The 19,392-nt window shown below is 37.3% G+C and overlaps 1 protein-coding gene across 13 annotated transcripts in view; it reads left to right on the top strand.

Moving 5' to 3' along the window:
- LDB3 (LIM domain binding 3) overlaps positions 1-19,392 on the top strand; it is a 115,768-nt gene that overhangs the window by 73,920 nt on the left and 22,456 nt on the right. For 7 of the 13 annotated variants that reach the window (XM_039719765.1, XM_039719773.1, XM_039719768.1 and 4 more), the window contains 3 exons: positions 11,813-11,848; positions 13,200-13,397; positions 16,642-16,803. In XM_039719765.1, the coding sequence (XP_039575699.1) occupies positions 11,813-11,848; positions 13,200-13,397; positions 16,642-16,803 (396 nt within the window). Of the gene's footprint in view, positions 1-1,904; positions 2,823-11,812; positions 11,849-13,199; positions 13,398-16,641; positions 16,804-18,382; positions 18,491-19,392 lie in introns of those variants that run through there. The other 6 variants (XM_039719771.1, XM_039719772.1, XM_039719776.1 and 3 more) reach the window with 5 other exon arrangements.

The following is a 19,392-nucleotide window of genomic DNA, read 5'->3' as shown; positions in this document are numbered from 1 at the left end:
AGGTAGTTACACAGGGACAGTGCAACTGGTGTAAGCTCTGGTGCAAGGAATGAACTGGAATCTCCTTCCTAGCCCACTGAGAGCCTGGCACCATCTGGGTGCTTGATGCCCACCTCAAACATTGGACAAACTCCACTGGGGATTTGGCAGCAGGACCCTGGCTGTGCAGGCATCCATCATGTGGCCCCAGGCAGGCTGAGAGCAATCTCTCCCTGGTGTTTCTCTTGTCTCTGTGTCAGCTCCTCAGTGCAGCCAGCAGGAATCGCATGGAATGGCGATCAGGTTTCTTCAAAAACTTAGGAGTGGAGGGAAGAAGGATGTAGCTTATTTTTGGCAGAAACGTTTTACATAAAAATAGGCACTTTTAGATTGCTACTTCCAATTTCATGACATATGTTCAAAAAACCCATAAACTTGGGAATTTGGGTGGCAGAACATTCCTGTCAGTTAATATTAATGAGTGTGTTGTATGACTGTCCTTTGCTCATGCTGCTGCTGTTTTGAAGGCACACATAAAAGTATAACTTGCTATGAAAACTGCTCATTGCTGGTGTGATGATTGTTGTGGAATATTTTCTGGAGAGATGCGATCCATTTCAAGCCAAACAGATGTTTCTGAATACCTTTTCCTTGAATGGAGGGGTAATATCTTCAAAGCAGTAAGGGAGTTCTTAAATTATATGTCAGACCCACTGGAGCTAGTATATTCTGGTGTAGCTGGAAAAAAATGCTATCAGAAAGTTTCAGCTGGAAATACTTTATATCTCTTAATTACCTAAAAGCATAAAAAATAGTTTGAGAAGTCATACATCAAGACTCCTTTAGGACTGTTACTTGCATGGCACTGTGTTATTAAGCACAAAAGATTTAGAAATATCAGTGAATTTGTTGGCATTTACTCTGTTTATTGTTTTGTGCTTTCCTCAGCCTGAGGAGTAAAACCAGCCCAGTCTGCTCCTTTCTGTTTGGCTGGTTTCACTCTCAAGTTCCACTGCATTAACACAATTAATTGTCTCGTGTTTTGAGTGTAAATAATGAGGAAAAAAATGATCTTGTTTGCAATGACTGCAAAAAGTTTTGCAAATAACGAGAACATTTTCTTTTTCATTCTGTTTGATATACTTCTCCTTGACTGTGCTATCATCTCACATCTTCCTTCTTCCACTTTTTACGTACAAAAGCTGAATTTAAGCTATAGGGTATCTAGAAAAGATTAAATCCTGAGAGATGCTGAGCATGGCTCAAGTGCCCCGGTCTGCAGTCAGAGGTGGCAGGAGATGGCCACTATTTCACAGGACTCTGCTTTGTAAATCCCCTCCTTTGCTTTGTGACACAAGTGACCAGAAATATCTGTGCAAAATGTCAACACTAATACTCACTAATTCTGAGGAAGCTATAGAAAAGTACTGCTGAAACCTGGGGTTGGTGGTCCTTGAAGGAAGGACAGCAGGTTATATATGGGCCGACCTAAGTGTTAGAGAACGGAAAACAATTTGCATTAATTTTGCACTTGTATGAGTTAACTTCCACTGATTCCTTAGTTGTGTGAGAGGGAGGGAGAAGCCGAGAGAAACTGCTGGGAGGAAAACAGTGGGATTACACTGCATTTCTAGCAAAAGCAGCCCTGTAATACCAAGCACAAGTCAAAAAATAAGTTATATCAAGTTACTTCTTAGAAATAAACCACTGCAAAACCTTTCACACATGCTCCAAAAAGCATCACCCAGCCTTCACTATGCTGATTTGAAAGCTGAGGAAAAAATCCAAATAAATTGCCACTGCCCTAGTTGTAAGGCAGGGGAGTGGTAGCCATGGTCCCTAACCCCTTTCTTTCTCCCTCCTTTCTTTCTTCTGTGTATGTGTGTCTCTCTCTGTCTCTGTCTCTCTCTTTCCTCATGCCACAGGGAGAGGTTTGAAACGGAACGTAACAGCCCACGCTTTGCCAAATTGCGCAACTGGCATCACGGCCTGTCCGCGCAGCTCCTTAATGTTAAAAGCTAAACGCCCCAGTCCGAGGGCAACCTGTTCGTCCCAGTAACACATTAACTGCTGAACTGCTGGCCTGACTTAGAGCCTGAGCCTGCCACCCGTGCAAAGACGTGCTGCTAGGCACTAGGTTTCTGTTAGCCTGTTTTCTTAGCCTCTTAGCCATTCACTGTCACCAAAGGTGAAATCATGACACAACCCAGGACATGTTCTTCATGATAAAGTAGTTTAGCTTTTTTCCTTTATTATCTCAAACTTCAGTATACAGCCAAATGTCACTATTGTAGTCTGTTGACTTTAATTCTAGAAGAAAATGAGAGGAAGGTTATTGACAGTATTTCTTTAGGAGGAAAAAGAATGAGATTTTCAGAGTTTTACTGTTATAAAGATAATGAAGTAAGAGAAAGAAAGTTGAAAAGGAAAACTGATTGACCTAGACTTTGCTAAATGTATAACACGCTTAGTTTGCATAGTTGAATGATGCTGTTTGAAATAAGATATTAGCAATGTGAAGTTATATTTCAATATATTGCACTGGCAAAAGTCATTTACTGAAACCATTGCTGTAAGTTTTGTGTTGGAAACTTTAATTTATCATTATATGAAAGAGAGATAGCTGAGGTTGCTCAGAATCTGCAAGGAAATGACATTTTGCTACAGATTATTTAGGAGTGAGAAGAATATATCATACTGCTGGTGCACTGAAGCTTTTAAAAGCATCTTGTAAGTTTTAAGGAATATGTTGCCCATTCTGTATTGCTCTTGCTTTGACTCACATCTTTTCTGTATATACCAGCATGCTTTATCTGAAATAAAAGGTTTTAAAACTAAAATAATTCTGTGCCTATTTTACACAGTACTTTATTCTGTTTTAATACAATAACTGCTTCAAGTGATTATTGAAAGAAGACCTTTTCTTTCCCAAACATAAAATTTGGTCAGAAAGCTTTCCGTTATTAACTGTAATTATTATTGAACTGTAAGTTGTCTGAATTGGAATAAACCTGATAAAGCAGTTGAGTTAGGTACCTTTATCTGGTAGCAGTAATTCCAATCAAAGCTCATGAGATCAGATTGAAACTATTACACTTTTTGCTGCTTCCAAATTTGTTTCAGCAGCTCATACAAGAACCAAGTTCATTCAAACTCACTTTTTTTTCTGTGTTATAGAAATAGGGAAAAGTTACTGTTCATGGAGAATTTTGCATAAATCAACCAAATACTGAAGTGTTTAAAGGATTATCATACATATATAAAAAACCTAATTCTTCAGTATTACTTAAGAGTACATAAGCACTAATTCCTTTTAAAATGCATTTCACTTTTCTTAGCTAAATACCAGGACATGCTACTTAATTCACAACATGCATTTATATTTTCCATATGGGAACACAAACAGATTCTGATCACACTATTTTATTAGTACCTATGGTAAATCAGCATCACTGCATGAAATAAGAGCAACATTTTAACTTCTCCTGATTGTTGCCAGGAGCAACCTTTGGTGAACCAAAGTGGTGGTGAATTTTATTTATGTATGGGAATTTTTGATACAATTTAAAATATCAATAGGCAATTACAATTTTTTTCATAAACATAAAATGTACCTAAGTAAAATAATCTTCCAGTTCTAATTTTCAAACAACTAGATATTTTTATGAATAACTAGTAATACAGTCTCTTCATGGTAACAATTGTGCATCCTTAATGTTTTAAGACTATAATACAGATACTAGTCATTTCCAAAAGTTCTAGTGCATGTGTTAGAATGGAAATGTCTAGATTATATTTCAATGTTTACACTTAATGTTATTTTGAAAGGTATTTTAATGATATAAATTCAGTGCGTATAAACCATGTAATCATATAGGGCAATCGCTTTAATCCTCTTTTCTGTAGGATAAAAAAGTGAATCTAACATTCTCCAAGCTTGCAGAATGTCAATTCTTTATGCAGTTAGATGGAGAAAAAAAGCAATAGGAAAAAATCTTGAATATCTGGCAGCTTTTAGAACTGCTGCAATGTTAAAGATCTTTTGTGAAGGTGCCTTCATTAGTCCTTACAGCAAGATTTTTACTACAGCATATTTCAACTGCTTAGTCCAATCCCTTTTAAAAAATCTCACAAGTGATGGACTTTTTATGTTAAAACTGTCAATCAAGTATTTCTATGTCATTTCCTTTTTATATTTAGACTAGTAATTCCTCAAATTCCTCAAAATTCCTCTTACTCCTCAAAGATCTTCTTTTATGTTGTCATGGTGATCTTCAAGTCCAGAAAATTAATGTTATGGATCTTTTTTTGTGTAGCTCTGAAGAGGCCTTGTTTTTGCTTCCTGAGGAGTGGGCAGACTTTGTCTGTAAGGCAGAGAAATTTGCCTGGATTTTCCACTCTACTGCATATCATTGCTAGTGACAGGAACAAACCTGAGCCTGATAAAAAAGCATTAAAGCTTCGAAAAAAACCAATAGCTTTGTTCAAGTGAAAGGGCAAGCCTAGCCTATTATATTTTAGTATGTTCAGGCTTATCTCACTCTATGTGGCTTCTGAGTGACCAACCCTATCTTGCAGTGTTTCCTGAGCACTTGCAGAAGGAAAATCACTCACAATTAATGGCAGTGAGGCTTAAAATAGGTTCCTGATTGAAGACTCGATGAGTCATGTAATTCTTTAAACCAGCACTGATGATAGGCAGGTGTATCTGTCCCATGCTGAATATATTTTGACCTGTGACGGCTCTGCTGAGCAGAGGACAATGGTTGGTGACAATGCTGTCTTCTAAATAACCTCCATGCCAAAAATAAAGTAAAACACAGGATGTGGGTAGTCATATGCACCCCCTGCCCTTCCCAATATTGCCAATAAAGCGTAGTGTTATAAGCATTTAATGAAGACACAGCAAAGCTGATGCCAGTAGGAAATCAAAACCAAAAGGCCTTCCAGGTAAATCTGCTTGTCTGGTTATGGCACAGGGACATGCTCCTTTTCTGCTGTGGTACGAGGCTGTTTGAACTGAACTAACCTGTTTCCTGAGTCCTGCTGGCCTGCCTTCTGCTCCAGCAGCCCCCTGACCTCCTGCAGTGCTCAGTTTGCAGCAGAGGCACTGACTGCATGCAGTGTGTGCTGATGGGACATGGCTGCAGCGTGGCTTTAGGAGAGCGGGTGTGACACCTTGACCTCTGTTCCTTTCATGCATGACAAAAGCACAAAAGGAGGAAGGTTCTGTGGCTCCTTCCCTCTCCTCATGCCTGCCTGCACAGGAAGGACAGTATGTTTTTGCTAATATAGAGGTCACTTCATTGCAGTTTCTCTCTCATTATGCACAACTGGGTGGAGTATATCTTCCAGAGCAAGGAACACGTATTTCTGGGACTGTTTTATCACTTTTCAAAAGTCCAACATCACAGAGCTTTCTGAAGCCTTCCTTAGGGGCAGAAGTGACACCAATTTTTCACTTGTGCACTCTGGTTACCACAAGAGCTGAGTTGATGCTGTAGCTTCTTTAGCTGTGTCTACCATGAGCTCCACTGACTGGGATTACCATTATATGTATCAGAAATTTAAATGGGTCCTTACACAAATTTGAATTTGCAAAGTTAAAAAGCCAGAGTTTTGGTATGGTGCATGGTATTACCAGATAATTACTTTCTTTAATCAGTTTGCCTTGAGTTGACAGCTTTCTGCAGAATACATGAAAATTAATTGACTAAAACTTGCTCACAAGCACAATAACCTCCTTGTTCTATGGCTGCTAATCAAAGCCATCTGACACCACTAAGACAAGCTAAGGTATCTTGATTTCCTTCCTTTGTTGGCCAAAATTTCCAATGATTAACCTTGCCCAATTGCCAAAAACCTCCTATCTGCTGCTCAAATTACCAGAATTGCTACTTTTGAACGACATGGCCTATCTTTCCACAACAGCTTGTGAAACAAAGCAGACTTCTCTAGGTAGATTTCCCACTTTAGGAACATAACAAAAAATTAACAAGCACATCAACTTAATATCTTCTAATCCCTGCTTACCTTTTAACACCTGAAGAGCGACAAAAGTGTAGGAACGGTGAAATAACTCAATTGTCTCCATGGAATCTTGAGTGAAATCAGGAGAGAAAATTGATCAAATATAAAGTCTTTCTTCCTCTAAATATTCCTGGAAGTTCTACAGGAAAAAAATTATTAGGGGATCCTAAATCCCTTGTTTCCAAGTCAGTTGCCTGCAGAATAAATTGGTCAAAGACAGTGTAAGGTACAGTGTATCCACTTCAATGTACCCACTTAAAAGAGTGAAGCCTCTAATGCAATTAGAAAATACCATGAAACTTTTCTCAAAACAGTTCATAAAGAAAGTAATGCATAAGCTAACAGAGCCTGTTAAAGCTGGAATCAAACTTTGGGTGTGGGTGTACTGACCTATGTGTAGCATCTTATCTTTACCACCTCCTGCACGTTCCTGTCCACCATTTTGCATGATCAGAAATTAACTTTAACTTTCATTTTTACTGTGTAACCTTTAAAATGTTTAATATACATCCTTCAGCTGATGCAGGTGGCTAACCAAGACATGAATGCTGCCCTTCTCTCTGACTGCTCAGTCCAAAAAGGGAAAATCTAACATGCAGCAGGTTTTCCAACAAGCATTCTAACTCAGAGGCACTCAGCTGGGGTCTGTGGATCATCAGCCTGGCTCACAGCTGTGCTTAGGGTGAGCTGGAGAACAGCACTGGCACTGCTTCCTTTTATTCTGCTTCTAAATTGCATTAATGTCAGCAAAATTACCCTAAATACTAATAACTTCCTAATAGTTCATTTCCATGTAAGATTTTTGTTGTAGCTGACCCAGAATGTTATATGATTACAAATGAGAGAGAGGGAAGGTAAGAAAATTCTTGAGAGAGTTTATGAAATAAAATTTAATCCACATTCTGAAAAAATGACAATCATTCTAATTCATACCACTTAGATAATTGATTCAGGAACTGAACAGCTCAGACATGTTGCTGGGTTTCAGGGGCAGCTTCAAACTTAGCTTAATGCCATGTAGAGGAAGTATGAATTTTCTTATCATCAATGTGCATAAATTAAAAAGTAGGTCTAAAAACAACCCCCTGAAAGTGAAACCTCTGAGTTCTTGTTCTTTCCACAGCTTCTCTGGAGAAAAGTGAAGTCACAATGAGAAAGAGCACTTCAGTGAGAGGGGAATCGTTTCCTGGCATACAAAACCCAAACTTGTTGTGCATTGCTGTCTGTAGTGGTCAGGAACACAGACTGAGAGTTTGGATCCTGTGCTCAGGTGCCTGGTGGCAGATGCCTGCACTTTACTGTGGGGCTATAGAAAGCTACAGGAAAACATTCAGTTAAATTGAATTGCACTCTTAAGGCCAAGATAGGGAATAATTATCTGAATTAAATCCCAGCTCAGAATTTTGCAGTCTTTGTTCTTGCTAAATTGATGTATTTATCAATAAGATTAAATTTTAAAATGTAGTTTATATGCCAAATATCATGATGTAAACCTTGGGCAAGAGTTACCTTATCTTTCCCCAACACTAATGCTGCTGTATGTCCAGCTGCATTCATTCTGTGCCTGTTAAATGTAACAGCAAACCTGTAGATGCCACTAAAATGCATTCTTAGGAGGGATTGGCTTGGATTTTAGTGAGCTGCTTTGATTGAGTTCTATACTATGTGTTGACAACAAGCTGCTGGTTGTTTTCCACTGAATCTATGATAATGCTTCTTCTCTTCTGTGGCACTGTCTGCACAAACCAGGAAACCCCTGTGAGAAAAGTATTTCCCTGTTTTGGAAAGCAAACATAGTAGGATATATTGCAATTGTTTTGGCGTGGGCTGCTCACATTCTTAACTACAGTGGCTGAAAAAGAGAGACTAGCCCTTTTCCCCTTGTGATCCCAAGCTGAAGTGTTAACTAAACCAGCATGATAGTCCTCTTCTGTCCTCTCCAGTTAACTGCCTGTCATTTCTTTGTTTGTCTTCTGGTGTCTTTGTTAAAATAACAGAAATATAGCATGGGGGGGAAAAAAGGCAAGCAATCTCAAAAGTCATCTGACCATGGAAAAATTCTCAGCTGCAAATACAGAAAGGTAGAAATAGCCTCACTGGATCAGAGCAGCAGTTAATCTAGCTCAGTGTCCAGTTTCCAACAGTGTCAGTGTCTCATGCCTTCAAGACAAAAAATGTTTGGAAGGCAATTATAGAATAGCTTTCACACAACTTTACTCACAGACACCCAATAAGAATTCCTTTTAAATTACTTTGTTATTTTTACTTCTTAAAAGGAAATTTTATTTTTTGGCAAATATGTTTATATAAATATAAGTACATGCTAGGATGAAAGCCTTAAGTCTGATTAGTCCTGCAAATCCACACTGTACTACTAGAAAAACAGAATTTTTAATTTCAATAAATATAGACCCTAATAATCTGTATGTTTATTTCCCCTTTGAAAAAAGATTGTGTATCTATCAGACTCAGTAAAAGACTATATTGGGTTCTCAATACAGTAAAATACTGATGAACTGAACAGATATATTTATTTTAAAATTATAATACCTCATTAAAGAGAGTGAACTGATATTTTAAATACTCAGCTGGGGTTTGGGGGAGCTTATTTCAGTTCTTTACACTGCTGTGGACTTTCTTTTAGACCATGAACAAATCTATTAAGTTTTAGTCTCTCATTTGTAAAATTAGAAAAATAGTCTTGCTCCACAAGAGTATAGATAAAAAACTCAATTAGAATATTCACTTTTTGCTTCAGTACTGAAAGAGTAGTTGGGGGACCATGTGGTGCCTCGGGACACCTCATGTTTCTTATGTCACCAGGTCTTCATTGCACATCATATGATTCTGTCTCCGCATTTTAGGGGAATAGAGCAGAGCTTTTCAAGAGAGAGAGCCTAGATCTGTTACTATTTAAGAAGAAGGTAGATGGAAGGTGCACCACCTCCACATTTCAGCTTGCCTGCTACATGTACATATTTGGGAATCTTTTGCATTTGGTTCCAAAAAATAAAGTAGAATGGGAAAGCATTCCAATGTCCTGTACATACAGTTCAGATTTAACCTGTTTATTGAAAATTCTGATGATTCTCCAGGCTATTTTTAGGGTCCAGTAGCACACACAAGCTTGGCTTGCAAATGAATTTGATTTCTGTTACTCAAACTATTCTGATTCTTGTTGGTGTGTGGGAGGGAAAGACTCTATTTCTATCATTTCACTCTGTCTTTAGCACCATATCATGTAGCATATTTTATGAGAAGAAAACGTTTCATGATTTCTACTGTATAATGTCCTGTGAAATTGGGAAGACAGTATGTTGCATAAATAGGTCTTGTTTGAAATACAAGTCCAACATTTAATGAAATCTGTGGGAGTTGCACTGCTCTCTCAGAACAGTCATTGTCTGAGGCCCTTCTATCAAAAGCCTTTTCAGTGGGGACTAACAACAACAGCACACAAAAAAAAAATCCCCCACGGTAATTTTAAATCTCTCCCAGATAGCTCAAAACTGTTATTCACTACTGTCAGTTATTGCAGCAGCCTGTGTAGACAGAGATACAAACAGCTCATAGTATTCTGAGCCAAATTCTTTCATGTTGTGAAGGTATTGACTTTACTGAGCCTGCCTGAGGGATGTATTTGGCTCAAAAGTAAAGTTACTTCTGCATTTAGTTAGCAAAAAATGTTTTGATTGTAAAGGCCAGAAATACAGTCGTCGGTTCCTTAAAATGCAAGTATTGCCAGTCAGAGGCACATCTGATCTTGAGCCTTTCTTCTTGGTAGCCAAATGGGAATTACTGCTATTGACTGGGAAGAGAAATAGGTCCTCGAAGCAAAACCATGAAGAAGTGTTATGTGCCTTTGAACTCATTTTCCCTTTTACTCTCTGCCTTTTCATTTGTTTTATTCTGTAGAAGTATTTTTACTATACTTCTCTCTCTGATTTCACCTTCACAACTCCCCTGCTGTCATCACTCAACATTATCCAATATTGTACACTTGGGGAAAAAGCTTTTGTGAAATACCGACCTCAAAGTGACCTTGAGTCAAGTGACTTGTTTTTGCCTTGTTCAGTGTAGCCACAGCTATTGGAGCAGAAAAGTTAGGATTAATTACATTAATTGTAACAACAGAGGCTTAGCACTGCTTCAGCCTGACCTCAACCGCCTGCCTTTTGGTCTTGGCTGTAATTTCTCATAGAGCATTTGGCAACACTGGAGATAAATAGTGCTGTATTTTGTTTCCAGGCCTGACTGTGTTCCTTAACACTGTTGCATGATTATGGCTCTTGGTAAATTAACATTTCCCACACCTGCACAGTCTCTAATCCATCCTCCTGCACCTTGTTTGACAGCTGGCGTTGCAGTGAACTCACAGCTTGGTTACCATAAGGGCAGTGTTTGGTTTCTCATTGCTTCAGAGTGGTGAGCCATCAACCTCGTTGAGGGATTCTATTCAAGGCAGGCTCTTCTGACCACAGGAACATCTTATTCACACAGACACATGTGAGGGGCATTTCCCAACTTATGGGTTTCAATTCATTTTAGGGTTACATTTTAGTTAGAGGTTTTAAAAATCCGTAGAGAACGCCTATGCCCAAGCCTTTGCTGATCTTAACTGGAATGGTTTTTATAACTTTCTTGGAACTGAACTAAGGAAAGAATATGTGACTGTACATATATGTGTTAATGTATGACTACATAAACACAATATTGATAATAATGTAGAAAATATTAAGAATGGCCTTCCAAACATAATGTAAGTTAGTGATTGGAGCCCAGCAAATCCATATAAAAAGTGCATGTGTTCCTTTTTTGTTTTCAAAGGGTGCTTCAGGAAGAAGGTTCACTTGGGTAAATGAGGACATTTGCTTTGTGCTTTGTAATTTTACACTTAAGAAAAGTGTTCTCATTTGGTATATTTCAGCTTTAAACCTGTTGAAATTTCAGCACAGTTCCTTAAATAGGAAGGGATGCAATCACCCATTGAATTGCTAAATAGTGAGACTATCTCAATTACTTAACTAACTGGATTTTAAACTTAGGTGTTTAAGGCTAATGGATTCTATTCTTTATTAAATTACTTGTGTTTTAACTTCTTACAGATAAACAATTGCTGGCATTTAAACAGATCAGTTATTTTTTAAGTGTGTATGTGTGTTTACAGAATGACAGCCCAGTTCTCTGTCAGTGAAACTGAGGCTGACTTAATCCTCACCTCAACGAAGGAATGATTTCCAGTTGAAGGAATTGTTTCTAATCCAATTTAGGCTGAGAAAACTAGTATTTGGATAGGGCAGAGAATTTTTAAGTTATGCCAGGCATAAGAAATCCTTTTTGTGTAAGTCTTTGCTAACCATTTAACTGCTGATCACTTCAAAATATTGGGTCCATGAGGACTGCCCAACTCTAATTATTTTTACTGCTTGGATTTGGCATCCAAGTATGTTCTGCTGGAATATTATTGAATTATTTTTTTAAAGGAAACTTATTAAAGTCAAAACTATTCCTGAAATTGAAACCTACAATGTCTCGTTTGTAATTTTCCTTTTATTTTATTATTGAAACAAAGTTGTTTGCAAATGATAAGAGGCATACAGCAAACTTGTATATCTGGTGGTTTCACCTGGAAAGCTGAAGAGGTTTCTCACAGCTATATTTACAAGCAACCACTCTAGGATGCTTTTTGCAACCAAACATTTCTCCCCAACCCATGTTCTTCTTCCCTGGTTGTTTTGGGTGGGGGTTTTTTGCCATTGCTGGCAATTGCATTTATTTCATACTGTATCCCCTCCTTTCACAGAGACAAGGAAAACCTTGCAGCAGCATCAGAAAACAGGTAATGTTTGCTGTGTTTGATTTACTTCCTGTTAAGAGTGTATCTTCACTTCCTCCGTATTGTTCTTACCTCAAAAACATGAAATTTATATACTGTTTGAGCAGATGATTGAAGTAGAGGCTTCAGCTAAGTGGGCTCATTAGGCATTTTTTTCTCATGCACTGTGATGTGGAACAGGTGGGGATTGTGTTTCTCAAAACTTATAAACCTGAAAAATAAGAGGTTTTAAATCAAATATTCTTGAAATTGAGTACTGTGAGTTTGTGATGGAGTTTTAAGAACAATTTCTATTTTAAACTTTGTCTAGACTATTCAAGATGTTTTTAAAATCTAAATAAGATTATCTTTTTAAAAACATTTATATGTCAGATCTTGATTGATACTCAATGGATTATGAGGTTCAAAACAGTCCCTCTGTAAGTTCTTTCTCATCAAGTTGTTTTCTCCCAAAGGATCTCAGAACATTTTGCAGTTAAGTGTAGAAATGTTATTTTCCATTAGTTCATTTATTAAAATCCCCAGTACACAGGTACTTCTTAAGTGAATCTGACCAGTTGTTTAATGGAGCAAAGACAGGCTTCTTAGTAGTTAGTCATTAAAAGAATTTTATACTACTGCTTTTCTCTTTGTTTTTGATTCCTGCCTCAGTGATATGCAACCACTTTTTATTTTGGTTTGTTTTTTTTTTTAAGACTGCTTATATTTGAACGAAGGTTGCATAGAGTTAATATCTGAGTGCAAGCAATATTTGTTAATAATGACACAAGCAATGGCAACTGGCACTTGAACAGTTGGGAAAATTGATTTTTATTTTTAAATGAATAATTTAAAAAGAAAGGAAATAAACCCCTTGATTCCTGAATATAAATTAAATTGTAAAGAACAAGCAACGCATGTTAGAACTTCACCAGCAGTTTCATTTGTGTAAAACCATTTATAGGACTATGCAACTGCTTCACTGAAATCTCCTTTTCTTTCAACTATTATTTTATTTTGCCAGGGACATTTTCTGATATATGACTGGTGTTATTGTCCTCCTATGTTGCCTTAATCTGGTGTGATCTGTCATACCACAGCCTTTCTCCACCTCCATTACCATCACAGCTCTGCTTATTTTGATATTCATAGCAATAGGATTTCCAGATTTAACACAAGGTACCTTTTTTAATTTGTCAAGCCTTTCCTGGTCTTAAGCAATAATTAACCAATGAACTATCAAGATTACTTCATCTCCGTTGTCATTATGATCTCCACCTCCACCTGTGGCTGGAATTCTGTCTGTCCCTCAAACCCCTGCTGTTCCCTAGGAAATGCCTCATTTACAAACACCCTTGTAATCTCTGTCACCCAGGCCTGCAGGTACCGCGCATGCGCCCCAGTATGTGACCTCGAGTATTTGGCATCCTCCTAAGTCATCCACCAGGGATGCCAACACTGCCAATGCTCAGCCAGTGGCCTCCAAGGGGTCTGTGAGGCTTGGAGCAGGTACAAGCCAGGGGGAGGCCGGTGTTGGCCAGAAAGCCCCTCTTGCTTCATCCAGTAACCAAAGGTACACTGTGCCGTGTAACTGCATCACTGACCCGGTTTGGAGCTTTGCAATGGTTTGGTAATAACAACCTCTAACTCCTTCAGATGGAAATGCCCACTGCCTCAAAGGCAGATGTTCCAGTTCTTCCAATTCCAGCAGCTTCTGGATCATGTGGGTGTTACATTTTCAGTGGCTGTCACAGGATCACACCTACAGTACAGAGACAAGTCATTAAGCATCTTCAGCAGAGAAGCAGCAGCTGATAGTTCTGTATTTTCAGTGGATTCCACAAACATTCCCATATTCAAATGTTAAATCCTTCCACATTACAGCTTTCTCCAAATGCTTTCTCTGGAAAAAAATACTTTTTTTATACAAATGATGCAATAACAGATTTTTTTTATATATCCATTTTATTTTTGGTTCTCTATATTTTTGATTCTTTGCAAGTGATCTGTTGGAGGATTAGAAACACAAAAACCTTCATGCATTACATAAAGGAGACTAAGTGCTGTTTTAATCATCCACTCCATGTTATTGGGATAGAAAGTCTCAAAACTTAGGACTTCACTAAGAGAAAAAAGTATAATCTACCCTTATATTTTAAATGTTAGAGTGCATTTGTTGCTGTGTTCTCATTATGGTTGTTAACCATTATTATCTTCTTAACCTCTACTGATCTGTGTTCCTTTTCATGAGTGAAAATCAGCTGAGAAGAAATGTGTTTGTTTTCATTCAGCTAACTTACTTTTATGTTTGTTGCCACAAATATGAAGATGTTTGATTTTTTTCAGTGTCTTTTAAAATACAAAGTACTGTAAATTTTAAAGTCTAGAAAATTACTGTATTTAAAAACCAACCAACCAACCAACCAACCAACCAACCAACCAAAAAACACTCTATAACCTATAATCTATAACCAACCAACCAACCAACCAACCAAAAAACACTCTATAACCTGTCATAATGAAGCTGTTGCATTAGATGATCTTTTTTATAAAGCAGCACTCAACATTTATCGAGTCTTGAAATTGTTCTGTTCTTGAATAACTAAAATGAAAAATCAGACTGAAAAACTAGAAAGGAGGAGGATAAAAAAACAGTTTGGCTATTGTATTTGATAATATAGATAAAAATATGTAAAATTTATAGTTGCTAAGTTAAGACTAGTCAAGTCAGTCTTGATCTCATTCTGTAAAACTGTTTTGAGAATGTTATCAAGTGCATATAATATATGTAACAAAACCACACTGATTTTTATGGTTATATCCACTTCACTTATATTTATTCCAATTCCTTGTTCTGATAATTAACATATTCTACTATGAAGGAAGGTAAGCAAGCCTCTAACATTTTAATCATGTAAAAAGAAATATTACAAACACTATGCAAGATAAAATTTGTTTCTATTTCTTTTAAACTTTAAAAGGTATTCTAGTATACTTGGTTTTATATTATTTATATGGGTTCTTTCTGTTCATATATGTCTCCACACAGGTCCACACATATGGATTGGGTTTTTTTACTTTCCTGTCAGTATTTATCACTGAATATGTATTTTGATTATTTTGTAGATTGTTACAATTAAATTGCAATTAATTACATTCACTGTTCTCTTCAAGATATGAAGTCTTGAATATTCTGAAATCTGTAGCAAATTCCTTTTCACATCAGTGCAAATAGACAAAATAAGTGAAATCCTAGTTTGTGTTTGTTTTTAACACAAACATTAAGTTCTATTTTTATGTGCAGCATAGTTTCAACCATTTCTTCTTTGCCAAATCAAAGATGTGTAAGTATGTAAGATGAAAACTGTGACTCCACAGATTTTAGTGGGGTAATTCTGGTACCCACTGTGGCACAGGGAAAATGTCAGTGTTGGAATTCAGTACCAGAATAGCTGTGGTGGATAATACACAGCTACTCTGCTACATAGGCTGTGAAATTGATAGACTACTAGTTAATTGGAAGAATTTACATCATTAAATACATCAGGATAGAAGAAATCACCTGACTCTCAAATGCATATTACTATGGAAGAACTTCTGCAAAACTGTTACAAAACTAGTTGTAAGGATTTGAAAGCCAGAATTGCAAACTGGGTGATTATTTTCAGGAACTTACTTATTATGTACATAATTGTAGATGAATCTCCATAAGGGAGGAAATACCAATTTCCTGCTTTTGTTGAGGGCTGCATTCAACTTTGAGGTTTGTGGGTATAACAACCAGCTTCTGTTTGAGCTAATCAAACAAAATATTCAGCTGAATAAAGTCACCATCATGTAGACTACTGAACTGTAGAAGAGGAGGTGAAGGACAGGAGAAATGGGACAGTCCCTTGGAGAACAAGGGGTATCCCAAATTCAGAAGTACCAAACACTCATTCTAGGTCCTGAGGAATAGAACTTGTCAAATCAGTGCTTCTGAGAGAGCAAACGAAAATATGAAATAATTTGCACAATGGATGGTAATTCTGCTTAGGAAAAAAGGCTGAGAGAAAGAGTTTGGAGGGCTAAAGTTGGCTGAAGAAACAGCTGTGGAACTGTGGGATTTTTTTGTTATTTGATACTTGCTGTGCTCAGGAAGGAGCATTTTGGGTATTTGTACCTTGAGCAAGAGAATCACTGAATTCCAGCACCTTGATAGGAGTAATTTGTAAGAACACAGAGATGTGACAATATATTTATGACATAGGTCTAAAGAAGTAGACATATATCCATTATGTTTCTAGGCCACTGCTTATGGACAAGACAACTATGTACAGTGACGCCCTGATTTAAAAAAAATACCTAACTTTGCTCCATTTGTCTGTCTGTAACAGATGAGTAATTTTCAAATTTGAGGGAGGTGATGGAACACATTAATAGTTCAACAGGTTACTTAAATGGTCAGAGGATACAAGACTAGATTATTATCATTCATTTCAATATATTTGATGGAATTTGTATGAGCTCACAAGACTGTGACAGGCTCTTCACAGACATTTCCTACCACTGGCATCAGTGGGAGCAGGACTGAAGTGCTCTTTAACACCTGGGGTAAATTTCAGTCAAGTAGGACCTGCATTGCAGTCTGAACTGCACAATGGAAAAGGCTGAACAAATATCTTTTTTTTCTTTGCATAATTGTGCTTTTCCCTCAGTAACCCAGCCAGCTACTATGTTTGCAGCTGCAGGTTCAAACATAGTAGGTTTTATGCCCTCCATGTAAATGCACGCCTTCTTAAGATGCTTCTTGTTTTATTTAATTTAACTCTAATTAGTACCCCTGTTGAGCATGCCCCGGTGGCTCCCAGTTCTGCTGCTCCTGCACCACATGCTTCAGCACCTCAGCCTGCTACTGCTGCTCCAAACCCAGCCAGCCCGATGGCAGCACCAGCCACCGCCTCAGTAGTGCAAGAGTCTTTCTCATCCTCCTTCCAAAGGTAATGCTCCATTGCTTTATACCCCTCTGGCTTTGGAAATGCTGCATACACATTCTTAGCTTAAGAATGTAGTATGAAAAGCTATAACCTGGTTTATATGCTTTTATATATTTGGGGGGGGGTGGGTTTTTTAGTTTTTTTTTTTTTAATGTGGGCTTTTTTTTCAGTTTTGTGATATGTTGTTCATGTTTGCATAAAATTTGCAAAATAAAACCGCCCTAAAAATAACTTCATTTTCAGAAAGCGAGTCTGGGCTTAAAATTCGAAAGGTTTTTACACCACTTATAATAAAACCAAAACAACTCCTCATATTAGTTGCAGTGAATGAAGAGTCTTTTAATAATGTTTCTGCAGTAGGGTAAGAAATGGAAAATCAGAAAATGTCATTTACTCACATGATTGAGCTTACTGTGTCACAGCAGATATCAGTAAAGCATGGTGGACACTTGATGATTGACTTGCTCTGTAAGTTAAATCAATTCATTTCTATTAGATTTATCTGATCTTTTTTTTCCTAATGAGAATTAGCCTTTGAGCAGAAGTTTCAAGGAGATGCATTCCTAACACTTGGAGCACAGTGGGAGTTACAGTTGTATATTAAAAACTGTCAGACAGCTTGTGAGGAAATGTGTGGGATTTATACAGCTGTCACTTACATTACAGTAATTTTGGAGATAGTAAGAGTTTTTTGGTACATAATATTCTTTTATCTTTGGGGTTTGCTGCATGAATATTCTGAAAATATGTCTATTTTAAAATGCTTTTGTGCATGTTTTTAAAATCATATTGAAAAACATATTTCCAGTAATATAAACCACCTTTAATTGATACCTCAGATGTATCATATTTTAGGTATGTATAAATGGAATTGGAAATGTTCTCTTGGCTCTATTTCTTAATTAATTTTTGGTAGTTGACTTGCATTATGTATATATACCAACTAATTAGTTTCTCACTTTGGTCAGTTTTTACCTAGCCATGGCCTACCAGAATGAACTGGTTTTATTCCAGACAGCAAAGGTGGTTTGAATAAAGTCTTGTGCTCAAATTCAGGACTGCACTTCCACATAAAATAATGATAAGGTTTAAGTAATTTTTATCCCTCAGTTGAAACCATAGCATGAAGAAAATGTATTACCTTGTATCTGTTCCAGACCAAAGAAATGCCTCTACTAAACTAATTGTTCCAATTACTTCTGGTTTTGATAGGACAATCTTCTACCTGGTACTGTTTGCATTGTAAAATGTTTATCTTGTATTTAGACTCAAACATCTTCAGATCTTTCAGATAAAAGCATGTATCATTGACAAAAGTCCTGTCCTGTAATATTGTCTGTCTTAATTATTGATAGTTTGGTTTTAAAATGTTTCCATAATGTGTGCATTTTGCCTTGTGCTCTGTAGGATTGTGCTTGGTTGTGCTAGTCTGTAAGTCTGCAGATGTGTGCTACAGGAAACCTGTTCCTGGCAACTGTGCAGCAGTCTTCCTGTATCTGAATCCTGCCAGAACTTGGTTCTGATACCATGATTTGTGCCCCTGTTAAATAATTTTGTTCATGCTTTTATGTGTCTTCTGCAGAGTTCTTGCAGCCCCCAGCTCTCTTTCCCAGCCTAAGCCTTCCCATGGGCCCAAGAACATGTCATTAGCAGCTTCCACTATTTCATCTGCTATCTCATCTCAGTCTAGGTATATCTGTAAAGCTCTCTTCTTTTAACCTAATTTGTTTTGATTTTGTATTATGCTCTCTGACATGAGGTTTTCAGTTTCTGAAGGGATTGAATTGGGAGTGAAAAAGCACAATGTGTTTAAAAGAACAGCCCCTTCCTCATCTTCTGCATGACAACCTAGCTAGGAAGCAGCTACGTTTTGATGTAGGATGTGTGACCACAAGGTCCTCTTGGAAACAGAGATGTTTCACTTGGTTGGTTTGTGTTGCTTTTGCTATCCTGAAATGAAAATATTTGTCTAGAGACACTGGGTGAGAATGATGGACCTTTTTTTTCTTGGTGAAAACGCAGGATCACAGCAATCTTCTATCACTAGAAAGAGAGAATGCTGCTGTACTGCCTCGCTTCCAAGCCTTTTCACTGCTTTCATAACACTTTGACCACTAACAGGAAAAAGCAGGTGATTTCAAGACTCATTTGAACACAATTTGAACAGTCTTAAGAAGTAATAAAAAACTAAATCAGCAATACATTTGTGATTGTAATTAACAGATTAATGTGTGTTTTATCTTTATATTAAAAAATAGTTAGGAATCACCCAAGGTGTTTGATGTTTGAAATTGACAAAGGGCACAAGTTGGAAGGCTTGAGTATAATGACGGCATGAGGTATAATGGTATTTCTCAAGAAAATCACAGAACAGTTAAGTGCTTGGCACAGGAAGTATTTAATAGCAGTTCAGTTGGCTTCACATCACTGAAACCAATGCAAAAATGAAACAGCTACAGAACAAAATATTAAAAGAGTTTTTAGTTTTAGGATGTGAACATGTCTGTTTCCAGCCATGGGACTTACATAGGGGAAGTAATCCCAGTGTAGAACTGATAGAACATAAGGAATAAAACTGATTGCTGATGAGTG

Source organism: Passer montanus, unplaced genomic scaffold (assembly GCF_014805655.1).
Source record: "Passer montanus isolate IOZ18808 unplaced genomic scaffold, ASM1480565v1 scaffold42, whole genome shotgun sequence".
Lineage (NCBI taxonomy): Eukaryota > Metazoa > Chordata > Aves > Passeriformes > Passeridae > Passer > Passer montanus.
Note: the sequence above shows the minus strand (reverse complement) of the source record. Positions and strands in the feature narration are given on the sequence as shown.